Here is a 20,906-nt window from a genome sequence, read left to right as displayed (position 1 = left end):
TGTGTAGCAGTTGGTAAGGTAATCTACAATTCTCTATAATTTTAGGATTGCTGACAATATCTATTAAGTTTCAAGTTTTGACAGTGGATTCTATTTTCTCTGGATTTAACGTTGGGTCAGTGGCAATGTTCAGCTTATCTCAGAGTTAGCTTTTGCAATGAGTATTATTTGACTTTGGAACTAACCTGATATTGCTGTTATACACCATTGTTCAATGAGAAGAAGGCCCAAGGGGGTCTAATTAGATTCAAACCAATGCTAACAAACACCTGATGCAAAGGAATGGTTAATGGTCCTGTATACATGTGCAAAAAATGGATATCTGATCGTTTTAACTTTTTACTCATTGACAACTATGCATTATAAAACAAATGGCTAATTAATTACATCAAAAAATATCAAGTAAAGGGGCTCACTATTCTATATTTGTCATGGCTGTTTTTTGCACTTTGAGTATTTTATGTGGTTTTCCCATCAGTGAGCAACTTCACTGATGCTTTTTATTGAAATGCCAGCATGTTTTCAGTCTAAACATCCTACTTCCTGCTCTCACTTTGCTGTTTCATTTGTTCCTACACTGCCCTGTCTAATTGACGCCCTACACTTGTTCCCCTCCAACAGTGATAGCTGCTCCATCTTCAGCCCTTTGATTCCACTTACACACCTTTAGGCGCCAACATTCCCTATCTGTAATTTCTATTTATAAGACCATAAGGTGCTGGAGCAGAGTTAGGCCATTTGGCCCATCAATTCTGCTCCACCATTTCGTCTTGTCTGATCCATTTTCCTCTCAGCCGCAAACTCTTGCATTCTCCCCACATCCCTTAGTGCCCAGACCAATCAATTTATATATTTTATGTAAACTGTAAGTCTGCATCTCTTTTTAGAGGCATTGATAAAGTGGGGAGTCAGTTCCCTTTTCCCCAGGGTGGAAATGACTCATAAAGGGGGCATAATTTTAAGATGAGGAGAGGAAAGTATGGGAGGGGGGAGTGAATATCAGAGGTGTTTTTACACAGGTGGGGGGTGCAAGGAACATGTTGCCAGGGAGTGGTAGAAGCAGATATAATAGACACATTTAAGAGACTCATAAATAGGCACACGGACAAAAAAAATGGAGGGAAGTGTTAGATTGAACTTGGATTAGATTGAAATGTTGGCACAACATTGTGGGCTTGAAGGGCCTGTACTGTTCTGTGCTGTTGTATGCATTCTCCTAAAAAATTAGTTTTTTACCATTTAATGCAGGGTTTAGTACTGGTATTGGTTTATTATTGTCACTTGTACCAAAATACAGTACAAAGCCTGTCTTACATTCAGTTCATACAGATCAGATCATTACGTAGTGCATCCAGCAAGAATAAGATAAAACAATAAGAATGCAGAATAAAGTGTAAAATCTCCTGAGAAAGTGCAGGTAAATGGGTAGGTGATACAACATCACTGCTAGGATTTATTATCCATCACTAATTCAACTGAGGAGGCAATTAATAGTCAGTCACAGTGGTGGGTCACATGTATTGTAGAGAATAGACTGTAAGGATGACAGATCCCCTTTCTTAAAGAGCATTAATGAACCAAAGTTCGAAATAAATTTATTGTCAAAGTATGTATACGTCACCTTAAACCACCAAGAGATTCATTTTCTTGCGGGTATTCCCAGTAAATGCAAAGAAACACAATAGAATCAATGAAAACGGTGCACAACAGAGACAAGCAACCAGTGTACAAGACACAACAAATAGTGCAAATGGAAAAAATTAAAAACAAAATAATAATAAGTAATAAATATTGAGAAGATGAGTTGTAGAGTCCTTGAAAGTGAGTCCATAGGTTGTGGAATCCGTTTAGATTTGGGGTGAGTGAAGTTATCCCCGCTGGTTCAGAAGCCTGATGGCTGTAGGGTAATAACTCTTCTTGAACATGGTGGTGTGGGACCTAAAGCTCCTGTACCTCCTTCCTTATGGCAGCAGCGAGAATAGAGCATGCCCTGGATGGAGAAGGGTTCTTTCATATTGAAAGCTGCTTTCCTACGACAGCGCTCCGTGTAGGTGTGCTCTGTGGTGGGAAGGATTTTACCTGTGATGGACTGGGCCATTTCCACTACTTTTGTAGGTCTTTCAGTTTGTTTCCATACCAGGCCATGAAGCAACTGGTGATGAGCTATATGGGGTTTTACCTTTGCTTTGCTGAGACTCACGTTTTCTAAGTCCAGTTTATTTAACTGTATCAGGATCAGGTTTATTGTCACTGACATGTGCGGTGAAATTCGCAATGGTTCAATCCAAAACATAATGAAGAAGAAGGAGAAGAAGAAGAAAATAAATAAATAAATTACAGTATCCATAGATTGAATATATTAAAAATCATGCAACAACAGAAATAATATATATTAAAAAAGTGGGGTAGTGTTCATGTATTCAATATCCATTTTGGAATTACATGGCAGAGGAGAAGAAGCTGTTTCTGAACTGCTGAGTATGTCCCTTCAGGCTTCTGTACCTCCTACCTGATGGTAACAGTGAGAAAAGGACATGCCCCCTGGGTGTTGGAGGTCCTTAATAATAGACACTGCCTTTCTGAGACATTGCTCCTTGAAGATGTCCTGAGTACTTTGTAGGCTAGTACCCAAGATGGAGCCGACTAAATTTACGACCCTCTACAGCTTCTTTCGGCCCTGTGCAGTAGCCCTCCCCCTACCCACCATACCAAACAGCCTGTCTGAATGCTCTCCACAGTACATGACTAGAGGTTTTTGAATGTTTTTGTTGACATACCAAATCTCTTCAAACTCCTAAAGAAGTATAGTCACTGTCTTCCCTTCCTTTTAGCTGAATTTATATGTTGGAACCAGGTTAGGCCCTCAGAGATCATGACACCTAGGAACTTGAAATTGCTCACTCTCTATGAGAATTGGTACGTGTTCCTTCATCTTACCCTTTCTGATGTCCACAATTAGCCCTTTTGTCATACTGACGTTGAGTGCCAGGTTGTTGCTGCGACACCACTCCACTAGTTGGTATATCTCGCTCCTGTACGCCCTCTCATCTCCATCTGAGATACTACCAGCAATAGATGTATCATCAGCAAGTTTATAGATAGTATTTGAGCTATGCCTAGCCACACAGTCATGGGTGTATAGAGAGTAGAGCAGTGGGCTAAGCACACACCCCTGAGGTGCGCCAGTGTTGATCATCAGTGAGAGGCAGATGTTATCCCCAATCTGCACACACTGTGGTCTTCCAGTTAGGAAGTCGAGGACCCAATTGTAGAGGGAAGTACAGAGGCCCAGGTTCTGTAATTTATCAATCAGGATTGCAGAAATGATGGTATTAAATGCTGAGCTATGGTCGATGAACAGCATCCCGACGTAGCTGTTAGTATTGTCCAGGTGATCTAAGGTCTTGTGAAGAGCCATTGAGGTTGCATCTGCCGTTGACCTATTGTGGCGATAGGCAAACTGCAATGGGTCCAGGTCCTTGCTGAGGCAGGAGTTCAGTCTAGTTATGACCAACCTCTCAAAGCTTTTCATTACTATCAATATGAGTGCTACTGCGCGATAGTCATTAAGGCAGCCCAAATTATTCTTCTTAGGCAATGGTATAATTGTTGCCTTTTTGAGGCAAGTGGGAACTTCTGCCGATGGCAGTGAGAGGTTGAAAATGTCTTTGAGTACTCCGGCTGGTTGGTTGGCACAGGTTTTCAGAGCTTTACCAGGTACTCCATCGGAGCCTTCCAAGGGTTCATCCTTTTTAAAGACAGCCTACCATCAGCCTCCAAGACAGATCACAGGGTCATTGGGTGCAGCTGGGATTGCACAGTGAGCATAGAAGGTGTTGAGTTCATCTGGTAGTGAAGCATCGCTGTCATTCATACTGTAGGGTTTCGCTTTGCAGGAAGTAATGTCTTACAAATCCTGCCAGAGTTGTTGGACATCCAATGTACCCTCTGTTAAATTCCCCTACTGTCTTCTGTACCACTTCTGTAGAAAAATTTGCTTAGATCAATCATGGTGATAAGACCATGATCATCCACGTCATATGACTCGGCACATGATGATGATGGTGTCTGTCTTGGGTCAAGTTATTGGACCAGTGCTGCAGGAATGAGTTGGCTATTGAACAGAAACTTAGCCGCACAGCTGCTCAATCCCTGTGAATATTGGGAATCTGAAGTAAAATAACACTCATTGGAAATACTCTGACTAGGCAGCAGAAGCAGAGGCAGGAAATGATTAGTGTTTCAAGTTACTGACTTTGTGAAATTGTGAAGTACAAATTAGCCTCGAAGTAATGTAATTACAACATAGAACATTGCAGCACAGCGCAGGCCCTTTGGCCCATAATGTTGTGCTGATCTTTTAATCTACTCCAGGATCACACTAACCCTTCCCTCCTATGTAACCTCCATTTTTCTCTCATTCATGTGTCTGTATAAGAGTCCCTTACAAGTCCCCAATACCGGGGTTCCCAACCTGGGTTCTATGGACACCCCCCCCAGTTAACGGCTGGGGTCCATGGCATAAATAAAAGTTTGGGAACACCTGCCCTAATATATCTGTCTTTACCATCACCTGGTGGTCACCAGGCAAAAGCAAGGGAATGGTGTTGAGAAGGATAATAAATCATCGATGATGGCATGCATGGTGGAACAGACTTGATGGGCTGAGTGGCCTAATTCCGCTCCTGTGTCTTAAGGTGCACACGTAACAGTGCATTTCATGCTTCCAACACTTTGTGTGCAAAAAAAACTTAACCTCTTACATCTCCACTGTACTTTCCTCCAATCACCTCAAAACTTTGCCCTTTTGTGAATCTTTTTGCTGTCCAGGAAAATGGGTGTGCCAATTCCAAATTAAAATTGTTGAACACAGTGTTGCTTCCGAAACCCCATAAAGTCTGTCATCTTATTTTCTATTGCCTGCAGGCAACAATCATATTGCGACTCCATATATGTAATCGGAGAAGGGGTGATAATAATTAAATCCCCCAAATATTATAAAATTCAATGAATGATGTCATTTTAACACCGTAGGAGATATTGTACTAACAGTTCATTACCTAATGCATTACAGCTGTAGAAATGAGAACTGTAAAAATTGTCCATTAATAGTTTTTTTAAAGCCTTGTTTCAAATAAGCAAGTAATATCTTAATTGGATTCATGTTCTAACAGGCAGAAGACCCAGCCTTGGAGAGGCCATACACTTTTAAAGATTTCTTGCTTAGGCCAAGGAGGTGAGTTTTTCGGATTAGTTGTAATCAATTTGAGTGACTAATGTATTCACAGATGAGGTACATGCTTGAATACAAGAAGTATCCATCTCCTGTCCTTGCCTTTCCACGTAATTTTTTCACCATTATTTTGTACAATGAGTTATCGTTTGTTGTGTTACAAAATAATCTCAGTTCTTCCCAATCATCTTCCTGGTTTTTATGTTTATTTTCAAGTATCTTGCATAAACAAGCGTCTCTGCTTTATTTTGCATTGTGTGCTCGATATTGTGTAACTTTGTAAATCACGGCTTCACCTGCTGCCTCAGATTGTGTTGAAGTGCAGTTTGATTTAAGAGTAACCTTTGTAGAGTAAGTGGCTTTACTTACCTGCGTCTCTGCAACCTGCCCTTACATGCCCTTGGTACAGTTGATCGTATCCAATTCTTTTTAACACTGCAGCTGCTCAGCCACTCCATTATTATTCCTCTACTTTGTTTGAAGTTGATACCTAAAAGATCAGCAATTATGCATGTTTTGCATGCCAAGTTTCTTAGGTACACTCAGCCAGCAAATTTGAACCAAAGGTCTGTGGCAGTGAACAATGAGTAGGTTGCAAGGTTGGCAAAATCAGGCCCCACGTTTATATAGACTAAAATAGTTTCAATCACTAGAAAAAAAATATTAATTTTATTTTCTACTGCAGTCATAAATCCCGGGTGAAAGGATTTTTGCGCTTGAAGATGGCCTACCTTCCAAGGAATGGTGGACAAGAAGAAACACCAGAACAAAGGGAAGAATCTGAGGTATAAATTTAGTAATTGTGCATCTTACTCAACCTTTTTTTAAATTGAACACACAGATGAGACTACAGATGCTAGAAATCAGGAGCAACATGCACACAGGCATGTTGAACTCAGCAGTTCAGGCAGTAACAGTGGACTCTTCATTTCCCTCCATAGATGCTGCCTGACCCTCTGAGTTTCTCCTGTGCCCTTTAGATTGGAATTAGATTAGTTAACCCTTTGTGTGATGCATATTCTGTTCCACAGCATGTGAGGCTCAACAACTTCTATTGGTGCCTTTTTATCTTCCCACTTAGAACTCCTGATGTCTTAAATGACTACATTAATAATCTTATGGAATTATCTTGTGATGGTCAGGACAGTCAAGGAGAGAAATGCAGAGTTATTGGATTGAGTGATGTAGGTAGTTAGTTATACAGGGCAGAAAAGGCATTTCTGGCCCTTTGAGCTACACTGCTCAGCAACTCCCAACAATTTCCATTTTAACTCTAACCGAATCACAGGGCCATCTACAATGACCTACCCAGTACGTCTTTGGACTGTGGCAGGAAAGCGGGGTACCTGAGGAAAACCCTTGCGTCCCACAGGGAGGACACCTCTAGAGTCCCTGCAGAGGATGCTGACATTAAACTCCCAACACCCCAAGCTGTAATAGCTTTGTGCTAACCACTATGCTATCATGGCGTCCATTGAACTGATTGAACAAGTGTTTCTTTGTTCAAGTTCAGATTGGGATTCATTTATTCATCACCTACAGAGAAATGCTTTCCTTGTGTTAACAACCAGCAAAACATTAGGATGTGCTGGGGGCAGTCCACAAGTTTTGTCACGCATTCAGGTGTCAATATAGCATGCCCATGATGCTCAGCAGAACAACAGAGGACATTACAAGCTACAAAACAGCAGCAGCAAAACAAGTCCGTTTCTCCCTCCCACCTACACAAACAGTCCACAGACCACACAGCAGGCAGCTTTGCCCTCCAGCCTCCAGATGAATTGTGGACACATTGGGCATCAATGTTCCCAGCAGACCTCAGTTATCTTTCTTTCTTTCTAAATCTTTTTATTAATATTAGTAATATGGACAGAATACAGATGATATATTGATAAAGAAGTTACCAACATACACATTCCATTACATATGAAAAAAAAACATACATAATAGTTACAATATAAATGAGTTTACCAAGACATAAGCCATAAGATATATGTATGGACATAGTAAATCTAAATATTTCATAATGTATAATATAAAAAAAACAGAAAAAAAAAACAAACAAAAAAAATTTATATAATGCAGAACTAGCTAATCTAATCTAATAACTATAACTAATAAGTAATATAAAAGAAAAAAAAAACAAAAGAGAAGGAAAAAAAAAACGGGCTGTTTATAATATCTCACAAAAATAAGTATTCATCAATGCCGTCACTTCTGGTCCTCTCAAAATACATAAGCTGAAAGCTGGGAAATCAAATGAACTTGGCACAGGGTCATATTACATCATATGAAAATGTTGAATAAACGGTCTCCATAACTTTTCAAATTTAATAGAAGTCTCAAAAGTACCACTTCTAATTTTTTCTAAATTTAAACATAACATAGTTTGAGAGAACCAATTAAATACAATGGGAGGATCAATTTCTTTCCAATTCAACAATATAGATCTTCTAGCCATCAGAGTTAGAAATGCAATCATTCGACGGGCTGAAGAAGATAAATGCAGTGAATCTAACATTGGTAAACCAAAAATTGCGGTAATAGGATGAGGTTGTAAATCAATATTCAAAACCGCAGAAATAATATCAAAAATATCTTTCCAATATTTCTCCAAAAATGAACACGACCAAAACATGTGAGTTAAAGACGCAATTTCAGAATGACATCTATCACAAATAGGACTTATATAAGAGTAAAAATGAGCTAATTTATCCTTGGACATATGGGCCCTATGTACGACCTTAAATTGTATTAGTGAATGTTTGGCACATAACGATGATGTATTAACTAATTGAAGAATTCTATCCCAATTCTCACTAGAAATACTAAAACTAAGCTCTCTTTCCCAATCCTGTTTAGTCTTATAAAGAGGCTCTGAACGTATCTTCATAATTATATTATAAAGTTTTGAAATAAGCCCTTTTTGAAAAGGGTCTAATTCAAATAAACTCTCCAAAGTATCTGAAGGCACAAAATTTGGAAACGTAGAGAGTACAGAACTTAAAAAATGTCTAATCTGTAAATATCTAAAAAAATGAAATCTCGGCAAGTTATATTTGTTGGATAATTGTTCAAAAGACATGAAACAATTATCTAAAAATAAATCAGAAAATCTTAGTAATCCCTTAGTTTTCCAAGCTGAATAAGCTTGATCTATAATGGAAGGGTGAAAAAAACAATTAGATACAATAGGACTATTTAAAACGAATTGAGTCAACCCAAAAAATCTCCGAAATTGAAACCATATACGCAATGTATTTTTAACTATCGGGTTGTCAATTCGTTTCGGCAATTTAGAAAGAGCAAAAGGGAGAGAAGTCCCTAAAATAGAACCCAAAGCATAAGCTGATACCGATTTAGTTTCTAAACTCACCCAAGAAGGGCCAAAAGATCCACCCCCATCTTTCAACCAACATAACAAAAATCTAATATTAACTGCCCAATATTAAAATCTGAAATTAGGTAATGCTAACCCGCCTTCCTTTTTTGTCTTCTGTAAATATGTTTTACCTAACCTGGGATTTTTATACTGCCATATATATGAAGAAATTTTAGAGTCAACATTAGTAAAAAAAGATTTCGGGATAAAAATTGGTATCGCTTGAAAAATATATAAAAACTTAGGTAAAATAACCATCTTAATAGCATTAATCCTACCTATTAGGGATAGAGACAAAGGTGACCACCTAGTAAACAAACCTTTAATCTGATCAATTAAGGGTAAAAAATTAAATCTAAACAAATCTTTATGGTTTTTTGTGATTTTGATCCCTAAATAAGTAAAAGAGTCATTAACTAATTTAAAGGGTAAATTTCCATAAATTGGGACCCGTTTATTTAATGGAAACAATTCACTTTTATTAAGATTTAACTTATACCCAGAAAACTCACTAAATTGAGCCAATAATGATAAAACTGCTGGAATGGATTTCTCCGGGTTAGAAATGAATAGTAATAAATCATCTGCATACAAAGATAACTTATGAATATCTGTCCCACGATTAATACCCAAAATATCCTGTGATTGTCTGATGGCAATTGCCAAAGGTTCTAAGGCAATGTTAAATAGTAATGGACTAAGAGGACATCCCTGTCTAGTGCCCCGAAATAGGCGAGAAAAGGGAGATCTTTGATTATTGGTAACCACTGAGGCTACTGGAGTATGATAAATCAATTTAATCCATGATATAAATATCGGACTAAAATTAAACTTCTCCAACACATTAAATAAGTAAGGCCATTCAACTCTGTCAAATGCTTTCTCCGCATCTAATGAAATCACGCATTCTGAAGTATCATGTGAGGGAGTATAAACAATATTCAACAATCTCCTAATGTTAAAAAAAGAATAACAATTTTTAATAAAGCCAGTTTGATCATCTGAAATAATTTTGGGTAATACCTTCTCCAATCTAGATGCCAGTAACTTAGAAAAAATCTTGGAGTCTACATTCAATAAAGATATAGGTCTATAAGAAGCACAATTAGTAGGGTCTTTATCTTTCTTCAATATTAGAGAAATGGAAGCTCTATAAAAAGATTGTGGCAAATTCCCTAATCTAATGGCCTCCTCAAAAACCTTACCTAACCAAGGGGAAAGAGTAGCGGAAAAAATTTTTAAAAATTCAACTGTATAACCATCTGGACCCGGTGCTTTCCCAGAATTCATTGAGGAAATAACCCCCTTAATTTCTACATCCGTAATAGGAGTATCCAATATCAAAAGATCATCAGATGATAACCTTGGAAAATTTAATTTTCCAAGAAAATCAGACATGGTATTATAATCTTGAGGAAATTCAGATTGATACAGGGAGGTATAGAAATCTTGAAATGCCTTATTTATCTCATCATGATAAACTGTCAGATTCCCATTCTGCTGACCAATCTTAGTGATTTGACGTTTAACCAGAGCATTCTTCAATTGACTAGCTATCAGTTTACCAGATTTATCACTATGTATATAAAAATCAGATTTAGTTTTCATTAATTGATTTTCAATCGAGGATGTAAGTAATAAACTATGTTCCATTTGAAGTTCAACCCTTTGTTTGTAAAGCTCCTTACTAGGAGCAATCGAATATTTCTTATCAATCTCTTTAATTTTATCAACCAATAAAAGAGTTTCCATCTTGATACGTTTCCTCAAACCAACAGAATAAGAAATAATCTGTCCACGTATATAAGCTTTAAAAGTGTCCCAAAGTGTTCCGCAGGAAATATCATCTGTAGAATTAGTTGAGAAGAAGAAGTCGATCTGCTCCTCCATAAATTTTATAAAGTCAGAGACTTGCAACAAGGTAGAATCAAATCACCATTGTCTAGCATTAGAAGCTGTATCCGTAAATTTCATAGAGCATGATCAGAGATAGCTATAATATCATAGTTACAACCGATTACCAATGGAATAAAACAAGAGTCTACAAAAAAATAATCAATTCTTGAATAAGAGTGATAAACATGTGAGAAAAAAGAAAACTCTTTGTCATTAGGATAACGGAATCTCCAAATATCAAAAACTCCATTGTCAGTCAAAAAAGAGTTAATACAAGTGGCCGACTTATTAGATAAAGTCTGAATAGATAAAGATTTATCCATCAGAGGATTTAAACAACAATTAAAGTCACCACCCATTATTAACTTATATTCGTTTAGATTGGGTAAAGAAGTAAATAAAGACTTAAAAAAGTCAGGACAATCCACATTTGGAGCATAAACATTAACCAAAGCAACCTTTTTATTACAAAGTAAACCCGTAATTAACAAAAATCTGCCATTCGGATCCGAAAAAATATCATGTTGAACAAATGAAATAGAGGAGTCAATAAAAATTGAAACTCCTTTTACTTTAGCATTCGAATTTGCGTGATACTGTTGACCCCGCCAAAATCTAAAAAAACGAAATTTGTCCCCCCTCCTCACATGAGTTTCTTGTACAAAAATGATATGAGCATTAAGTCTTTGGAATACTTTGAAAATCTTCTTTCGTTTAATTGGATGATTTAAACCATTAGTATTCCAAGACACAAAATTAATGGTCTGAGCCATAATTCTATAATCAACCCTTTGGTATAGAAAGGGTTAACCAGCTTATAAACTCATGCACCCGGAAGAGGAACAAAAGTAGTGAGAAGACCCGGAAGTGACGACAACACAGACATATTTGAAGTTCAAAAACAGCCCGAATAAAAAAACTAACACAAACTGGTACAAAAAAAATAGAATTAGAAAACAGACCATCCCCCCACCCCCCGAGAAAAAGTGAAAAAGCCAAAATATGACTTAAAAAGAGAAAAAGTAAGACTAATCCTACCCCCATGTCAGCTGAAGAACACTCCATATAAAAAGGATATATATAAAAGAATCACCCCAACTTTAAAAATAAAATCGCTATAATAAAAACCATATTTCTAAGTATAGTTAGTTGTAAAAAGAATAAAAATATAATCACTAAAAAACAATTATAACTCGGGCTCTGGCCCAGACAAAACAAAAAATATTTAAGCTAAGATAAGCGATGCATTGTACGGAAGAAACACGAAAAATATAAACATAATGCCATCTTAAGCAAAACCAAAAATCTTTTCCAAAAAATCACCATCTTAATCAAGGAAAAATTTACCTTCAAAGAATTAAAAATATACCTTCGAAGGAACAAAGTTAATAGACAAGTATGTAGTTAAATGATTAAAGTGTATAAGGCAAAACAATTAACATGACGCAAACACACTTTAACTTGAGTATAATGTGTAGGATGAACCTACACCAATAACCAGATTATAATTCTGGTTTAAGAGATCGAGAACCATCTTACACGATCAGAATCATTCATTTATTAGAGACTGGTGTCTGTAGCAGTAGGGAAGTTCTCCTCCAGATATTTTCTCGCTTCGGAAGTTGAAAGGAAAACCTGTTGTGGAGCATTCGACGGAGAAATTCGAAGCTTCGCAGGGTAGAAGCGCAGGTTTCAGATTTTTCTCATAACATTCAGCCATCAACGGTTTAAAAAGAAGCCTTCTTTTTAAAAGATCTGAACTAAAATCTTTGATCAGGCGGAAGCAAAAATCTTTGATTTTAATCATTCCTACCCGACGAGCTGCTCTTATAACTTGTTCTTTGTCATGTACATAATGGAACCGGACAATTACCACCGAAGGTTTGTCTGTAACACTTGGTGATCGACGCCGAATTCTATGTGCCCGATCCAATAAAGGGGGGTTATTCGGGAAAATTGTCGGAAACGCTTCTTTTAAAAGTTGAGCAAAATATTTCGAAGGGTCATCTTTTTCTATGCCGTCTGGAAGACCAAGTATACGTAAGTTCTGTCTTCTGGACCGATTCTCAAAATCGTCACTCTTGGCTTTAAGGGCTTCCATCAGCTTAATGGTCGAAATTAAATCCTGTTGCAGTTTTCCAATAGTCAAATCTCGCTTCCGAGCTTCTTCTTGCAGAGACGCAATAAGAGCTTGTTGCTGTTTAATTACTAAATCCGTCTTAACCATGTACTCTTGAAAAGCCTTTATATCTTCTTTAAAAAATTGTTGTAGTTCAGCAAATTTTTTATCCAAAACCTCCATAAACAATTCAAAAGTTAATTGTGTTTGTTGTGTCGGAGCCTGCTTTTTTCCGTTACCGTTCGGATTACGTCTGGGATCCCGTCCCTTAGACCTGAGAGACATTTCTGTTTGCATATCTTCAAAAGTTCACAACAAACTCTTGGCAGTAAATCCAAAAAAAAAGAATAAAGAAACTTTCGGTATAGATAAAAATAAGCTGAATAAGGGTGATCAAAGGTTAAAAAAAGTAAAGGTTATGGAGCGAATCCAAAACGGTACTCACTCCATGAGCGTCTCCAGCTGACTCTCAGACCTCAGTTATCAGACCTCCCCTCCACTTTCAGACTTCTGATCAATTCCGGGATTCAATCTTCTACATTGACCCAAGGACTCACCTATGACGGTGAACGAAGATTCTCTGCCTCGCAATACTGAAGCCTCCGTTGGTCAGGGTCGACCGTGGATGTTGCGTCCTCCCTGTCCAGGTACACAAGCCAGGGCAGCATGATATGGAGAGCAAGCTGTTGCCCATGTAGCAAGCTCCACTTCTCCACGCCTCTGGTGAACTCAAAGGAACAGCAGAGACCAATACGGTTTGGCACCAGAAGCATCGCTGGAGTTGCCAGTCAGCATTGAACTCAATGTTGGACTGCCTTAGGGTCTTCAGCTCCAGATTTTTTCCCTTGGGGTTGACTTCTGAAGCCTTCCCCAACAAGGCAACGGAGGTTTGAGATCAGAGTTTTTCTTCTCCTGGATAAGCTGCCAACTACGGCTGACGAGCTCCATCTGCCTGAAGTGACTGGTTTTAAGGCACCAACAACCCACCTTTGCCTCTTCTCCTGTCAGTAGTAACAGTTCCACTGGGCTTAGTAGCTAATCCACACATGAAGGCTTGGAGCTGGACTTGGTTGGCAGAGACCATTTGAGTTGCATGCCATTGGGAGTGTTTAATAGGTAGTGGGAGCATGTCTCCATTGCCACCCCTGGTTACGGCAACATTAAGGAACCCTCGCAGTACTGTGGCAGTATATTCACCATAGAGGGTGGGGTAGTTCCAGAAGGCTGCTTCTCACCACCTTCATAAAAAGTTAGGACCAGCCATTAAAACTGTATCACACCCTTGTGATTCAACAGAGAACACAGAAAGCAACAAGAGAGAAACAAGCCCCTTACCACGCTCACACACAGAACAGTCTTCCAACTCTTGACACAAGAGATTCTGCAGTTGCTGGAAATCCAGAGCAACATGCAAAATGCTGCAGGAACTCAGCAGGTCAGGCAACATCTACAGATGAGACCTTTCATCAGAATAAGAATTGGGAGGAAGGGGAAAGAGGACATTAGAAGTGATAGGTGAAGCGATGTGCGTGGGGGTAGGGGGAGAAATAAGCTGGGACGTGATGTGGAAGAGTCAAAGAGCTGGAAAAGAAGGAATATGGTGGGGGAGGAGAGTGGGTCGTGGGAGAAAGGGAAGGAGGAAGTGCACCGGGGGAGGAAATAGGCGGGTGAGAAGAAAAGGTAAGCGGCCAGATTGGGGAATGAAGAAGAGGGAGGGGAAGGAGAAAATACATTATACATATAAAAATTAAAAGATTACCAGAAGTTGGAGACTAACACTCCTACCTGAGAGTGACTTCATTGTGCCAGAGGAGGAGGCCATGGGCCAACATGTTCACATAGGAATGGAGATAGGAATTAATATGGTTGGCCACCAGGAAATTCCACTTTTCATGGATGGAGCTGAGGTGCTGGACAAAGCAGTTCCCCAATCTAAGTCGGGTCTCGCCTATGTAGAGGAGGTCACACCGGGAGCACTGGATTCCATGCCTCATCTGGAAAGAGTGTTTGGAGCCCTGTTTGAAAGTGAGGGAGGGGGCGAATGGCAAGGGGTAGCATTTCTGCTGCTTTCAGGGATAAGTGCCAGCAGGAAGATTCGTGGGGAGGGACAAAAGGACAAGGGAGTCAGGAAAGGAGCGATCCCTGCCGAAAGCAGTGAGTGGTGGTGGGGGGGGAGGGGGTTAGAATTTGGTGGTAGAGTCCCGTTGAAAATGGCAGAAGTTGCAGACAATGATGTGTTGAATGTGAAGGCTGAGGTGTTAGGTGAGGATAAGAGGAACTTTATCTTTACAATGGCAGCACCAACCACTCCAAACAGATCATCTCTGAAGAGTGTTGATAATGGCTGGGGTCTCCCGTATTGTGAAGACACTGCCCAGAAGAAGGCAATGGCAGACCACTTGTGTAGAAAAATTTACCAAGAACAATCATGGCCATGGAAAGACCATGATCGCCTTCATCTTTCGACGTGGTGCGTAATGAACGAACGATAGATAGGGTCAATGCAAGCAGAGTTTTTCCACTAGGTTGGTGAAACTAGATTTAGAGGTCGTCAGTTAAGGATGAAAGGTGATGTATGTAAGGGGAACCTGAGGGGGAATTTCTTCATTCAGAGGGTGTGGCGAGTACAAAGCACATAGTACATATTTTATTCCTTTTTTATCTCTTCTCCTCACCTGCCTTTCACCTCCCCCTAGTGCCTCTCCTGCTTCTCTTTCTGTCATGATCCACTTTCCTCACCTATCAGACTTGTTCATTACCTTTTTGACCAATCACCTCCCAGCTTCTTATTTCATCCCCTCTCACCCATCCTCCTGGCTTCACTTATCGCCTTCACTTCCCTCCACATTTTTACTTGACATCTTCCCCCTTCCTTTCCAATCCTGAATAAGAGTCTTGGCCCGAAACATTGACTGTTTATTCATTTTCATAGATGCTGCCTGACATGCTGAGATCCTCAGCCTGTGTGTTTAGCAATCACTCATTGGTTACTGTTTGAAATCCCAGGGTGTGCCTGTCATTAAACTTATCATAATTAAATATGGCTGACTAACATGTTTTGCATTCTGCAAGACTGCGGGAGGTGGGCAGACATGTATCTCCATTTAAGAACAGGGTCCACAAAACAGATTGAGGCAATTGTGAGGTAATTACTTAACTTTGCTGTGCTAACATTGCAATAATAATTATTAGCAAACACTACCATCAGGAAGGAGATTCAGAATCCTGAAGGCACACACTCAAAGATTCAGGTACAGCTTCTTCCCCTCTACCATCTGATTTCTGATTGGACATTGAACCCATGAATAATATCTCACTACTTTTTATTTCCTTTTTTTGCACAACTTATTTAACTATTTAATATATATATTCATACTGTAATTCTGTTTTTTCTCTCATTATCATATATTGCATTGTAATGCTGCTGCAAAGTTAATAAATGTCTTGATGATATTAAACATTCTGATTCTGATAGAGCGACAAAACCAAGTAAGCACTGGATAATCTTGACTATTTGCTAAAGTAAAGTAGTAAATATTCGTATCAGAAAATGAGAGAAAACTTCTGCTTGAGCAACACACACAAAAATGCTAGAGGATCTCATTGGGTCAGGTAGTGTCTATGGAAAGAAGTAAAGAGTTGACATATGGCGAGACCCTTCATCAGGTCTGACTCTTTATTCCTCTCCATAGATGCTGCCTGACCTGCAGAGTTCCTCCAGCATTTTGTTGTGTTACTCTGGATTTCTAGCATCTGCAGATTCTCTTGTGTTTAAAACTGACCTTCAGAATCAAAATCACAGGTTTAATATCACTGATGTATGTTGTGAAATTTATTGTTTTGTAGCAGTAGTACATTGCAATTTATAAATAATCAAAAATTGTAAATTACAATAAGAAGTAAAGAAAAATTAAATTAATTTAGCCTGGCCATTTACATGTGAAATCAAGAAGTACTTTTACATTCAGATGTAGAAATGAGTAACCAACTCAATTAACTATTAGAGTAGATAAGGAGTCAGATTTTGCAGACAGTGGTGAACTGACAGCATTGTTATTTTTAGATTGAAGAAGAGTATTGAGATTTTTCACAGTTCTTTCAGAGAGAACTCTTAGAGAGCTCTGGGTGAATTTTCTGCATTGCCCTATTGTGCATCCAAATGACATGAAGGCTTAGAAAGGGCATCATATGGGGTGACTAAAAGCTTGTCCCATCAATCAGATAAGAAGAAAATTTTTGGTCAGCTTACTCATACCAACAAACCCGGTTTTGTGACATTCTAAGTCAACTCAAGTTCCTAATGAAGTAGGGCAGTTGATATCTTCCTTGTGATTGCCTCGATGTGTTGAGTCCAGGATAGATACTCTGAGATGTTGATGCCGAAGAACTTGAAGCTGCTCACCCTTTTCAGTACTGACCCTTCAGTGAGGTGGTTGTTCTCCTGATTTCCTCTTCCCAAAGCCCACAGTCAGTTCCTTTGTCTTACTGGCAAGGTTATGGTTGTAAAACCACTCAGCCAGCTGATCTGTTTCACTCTTGTATACCTACTCATCACCATCTGAGATTCTACCAGCAGCAGTGGTGTTATTGGAACATTTATAGATAGTATTTGAGCTGTGTCTAGCCACACAGTCCATAAGACCATAAGACATAGGAGCAGAATTAGACCACTCAGCCCATTAAGTCTGCTCTGCCATTCCCGCATGGCTGAGAAACTAACAGTTCTTCCCCGGTTCTCTCGAGCCCTTCCTTCTCTTCCATTTGAATGAAGGAGAGAACTTTACTTGAAGATAATTCTAATTAGTGTAAAACACAAAAGATTCTACAGATGCTGGAAATCCAGAGAAGCACACACAACCTGCTAGAGGATCTCCAACCTGATGGCGCAAAATCCAATTTCTCTGGCTTCCAGTAATTGTTCCTTATTCCCTTCCCTCTTCTTCAATTCCCCATTCTATCCCCCTTCCCTCTTCTCTCCTCCTCACCTGCCTATCACCTTCCTCTGGTACCCCTTCTCCTTGCCTTTCTCCCATGATCCACTCTCCTGTCATATCAGATTTCTTTTTCAGCCCTTTACCTTTTCCACCTATCACTTCCCAGCATCTCACTTCATCCCTCCTCCCCCATCCACCTGGCTTCACCTATCACCTGAAAGCATGTCCTCCTTCCCCTCCCCCAACTTCTTATTCTGACATCTTCTCCCTTTCCTTTCCAGTCCTGATGAAGAGTCTCAGCTCAAAATGTTGACTGTTTATTCGTTGCCATAGATGCTGCCTGAACTGCTGAGTTCCTCCAGCACTTTTGCTCTAATTCTGAGACCTCCATCAGGCAGAGTTGACCATAGATATTGAGTCATAGCTGGGCAGTACAATATGGAGAGCAAGCTGTTGCCCATGTAGCAAGTTCCCCTCTCCACGCATCTGATGAACCTGAAAGAATGGCAGAGACCGATACAGTTTGGTACCAGCAACATCACAGGAGTTGTGGTCAACTTTGAACTCAAAGTAGGACTGCCTTAGGAACTCCAGCTCCAGATTTTTCCCTCGGGGTTTACTCCCGAAGCCTTCCCCATGAGTGGGTACAGCCGCAAGGCAGCAGAGATTTGAGATAAGAGTTTTCCTTCTTGGTGAGCTGCCAACCATGGTTGTCAGAGGCGATTTGAAGCACATGCCATTGAGAGAGTTTAATGGGTACTGGGAGCATATCCCCACTATCACTTCTGGCTATCATAACGGTAAGGAAATCTAATTGCTCTAAATTGTTCCTCTAATTTGTGTTTCTGCTTCAGAATGGTATTCATAATTCCTTTGTGACAGAAGTAATTTAAAACAAAGTTTCAGCATAACCACATTATTTAGTTTCAGTAAATACAATGCTGTTTTGCCCCTTTGCTTGCAGGGGAGTGATCATTTCATCTGGTGAATACTCCACATGCCCTGCCCCCATTCCTCCCCTCTCTCCATAGAATGGGAGAGCAGGTGGTTATCTGTTGTTCCAAGGTTTCTATTTAAATAAAATTCTATTGTCTGTAATCAGCCGAAGTTCTGTTTAATTGTCTGTTTGTGCAGTTTCAAGGTCAGTCAGGTCATGTGCCACTTGCTAGACGGATGTAATGCTTACTCAAAGCTCTTTGCCTGCCCAAAGTGCACTAGTATTGGATATTTGGATAAGATTTCTCACAGACAAGCATTGTTCTTGAGTTCCTTGCGCCTGAAGCAAAATTTTCTCTATGTTTGTACTCCCAAGTGGTAACCTGAGGCCTAAATTCGTCATTTCTTGCTGAACAGTACACAATGTCAGATCACATGCCTTTACTGGCTTGGAAATTCCAACCTTCTGAGTTCACACTCTGATACAGAGAGATCTTGGAGTAGTTGTCAGTTTGTCAGTTCTCCGAAATCAAGGCCAGTATCTTGACTCCAGATTTCTTGGTCAGTTTAAAATTGTGTCTGGTGGATTGTAGGGTAAGAGTATTATGGAACCGAGTTACAGACAGACTAGTTATAATGGACTTGTAAAATTTCTCTTCTTGCTTCGTCCATGAAGAGACAGGAGTGGGCAAAGGTGACCTAGTGATTAGCATAATGCTATTACAGCTCTGGAGACCCGGGTTCAATTCAGCTGCTGCCTATAATGAGATTGTATGTCCTGCCTGTGACAGCATGGGTTTCCACCTGGTGCTCTGGTTTCCTCCCACGTTTTAAAGATATACAGGTTAAGGGTAGAAGGCAGAACAGTAGCTTAGCAGTTAGCATTGCACTATTATAGCACCAGTGATAGGGGTCCAATTCCTACCGCTGTTGCTAAGGAGTTTGTAATTCTCCCCGTGACAGGGTGAGTTTCCTCCAAGTCCTCTGGGTTCCTCGCACATTCCAGACACTGCTGGTTAGTGAGTTTTGAATACAGTGTGGTTAGCGCCAGAAGTGTGGTGATGATCGCAGGCTGCCCCAGCACATTGTCGGTCTGTGTTGGCCATTAATGTAAGCGACGTATTTCACTGTGATGTATATATGACAGATAAAGCTAGCCGTTATCGTACGTAGGCTCTTCCATCTCCCTTCATCTCACCAAGAGAACCATTCTTTTCTCCCTTGTGGGGTTAGTTATAAATTAACTTAGCACTTGGTAATTTGCCTCTCCGTACTAACTGTGTGCAACCTTTTCCTGCTTGTATTCAGTGTGCCTGGGATATGGTCGATCCCACTGATTCAGGAGCACAGCGCGAGCAGCAACTGCCGCCACTGCCATCTGGCTGGGAAGAGAAGACTGACAACCTGGGCCGGACGTACTACGTGAATCACAACAACAGGACAACACAGTGGCAGAGGCCAAGTCTAGTGTAAGTTGCCTTCCTGGTCTGTACTTTATCATGCACATCCCTGGTTGTTAAAGCAAATGACGCTTTTCATTGTTTGTGTTGATGTACATTTCCATAGCTAGGGTGCCTAAGACTTTTGCACAGTTCTGTAGTAATTTTATGTATTGCACAATACTGCTGCTGCAAAGAAAAACTTCCGTGACGCATGTGATTAATGATAAACCTGATAGTGAAAAAGGACTACAAATCCCGGGAAACTCACCTGGACAATAAACTGGACTGGACTGAAGGGACAGAGCCGACTGTACTTCCTGAGGAGGCTCCAGTCATTCAGCACCTGCAGTATCTGCTGCAGATGTTCTATGACTCAGTGGTGGCCAGCAGTCTATTCTACACTGTAGTCTGCCGGGGCAACAGGGTGAGAGCAGTTGACACCAAGACGATCAATAAGTTCACCCAGAAGGCTGGTTCTGTTCTGGGGGTGGAACTGGATTCCCTGGTGTTTGTGACTGAGGGGAGGATGCTGCAGGAGCTACGGAGCATTATGGACAATCCCTCCCACCCCCTCCTTGATGGACTGGACAAACAGAGGAACACCTTTAGTAACAGACTGATTCCACCGAGGTGCCCCACTGAACGTCACAGGAGATCCTTCTCCCTGTGGCTATGAGACTCTCAACTCCTCCTCCTCAAGTTTATAAGTGGATGATTTAATTGCACATCTGTATTTTGCACCATTACTGTTTAATGCACGTTTTGTATTTTTCGCAGCTCAAAGCTTACATTTTGTATTTAAAAGTATATATTTCTGACTGAGAACCTTGCAACAATAATTTCCTTTAGAATAAATAAAGTTTTGTCTTATCTTATTGTGGACTGAGAGTGGGAAGGGGACAGAGAGAATGGGATCATAAGACCAGAAGATTTAGGAGCAGTTTGATCATTTGGCCCATCAAGT

General features: G+C 39.9%; 1 protein-coding gene across 10 annotated transcripts in view; it reads left to right on the top strand.

Moving 5' to 3' along the window:
- nedd4l (NEDD4 like E3 ubiquitin protein ligase) overlaps window positions 1–20,906 on the top strand; it is a 423,982-nt gene that overhangs the window by 297,576 nt on the left and 105,500 nt on the right. For all 10 annotated transcript variants that reach the window (XM_059989671.1, XM_059989670.1, XM_059989668.1 and 7 more), the window contains 3 exons: window positions 5,175–5,236; window positions 5,919–6,018; window positions 19,809–19,969. In XM_059989671.1, coding sequence (XP_059845654.1) covers window positions 5,175–5,236; window positions 5,919–6,018; window positions 19,809–19,969 — 323 coding nt within the window. The remainder of the gene's footprint in view (window positions 1–5,174; window positions 5,237–5,918; window positions 6,019–19,808; window positions 19,970–20,906) is intronic.

This window comes from Hypanus sabinus, chromosome 14, assembly GCF_030144855.1.
Source record: "Hypanus sabinus isolate sHypSab1 chromosome 14, sHypSab1.hap1, whole genome shotgun sequence".
Taxonomy (NCBI): Eukaryota; Metazoa; Chordata; class Chondrichthyes; order Myliobatiformes; family Dasyatidae; genus Hypanus; species Hypanus sabinus.
Note: the sequence above shows the minus strand (reverse complement) of the source record. Positions and strands in the feature narration are given on the sequence as shown.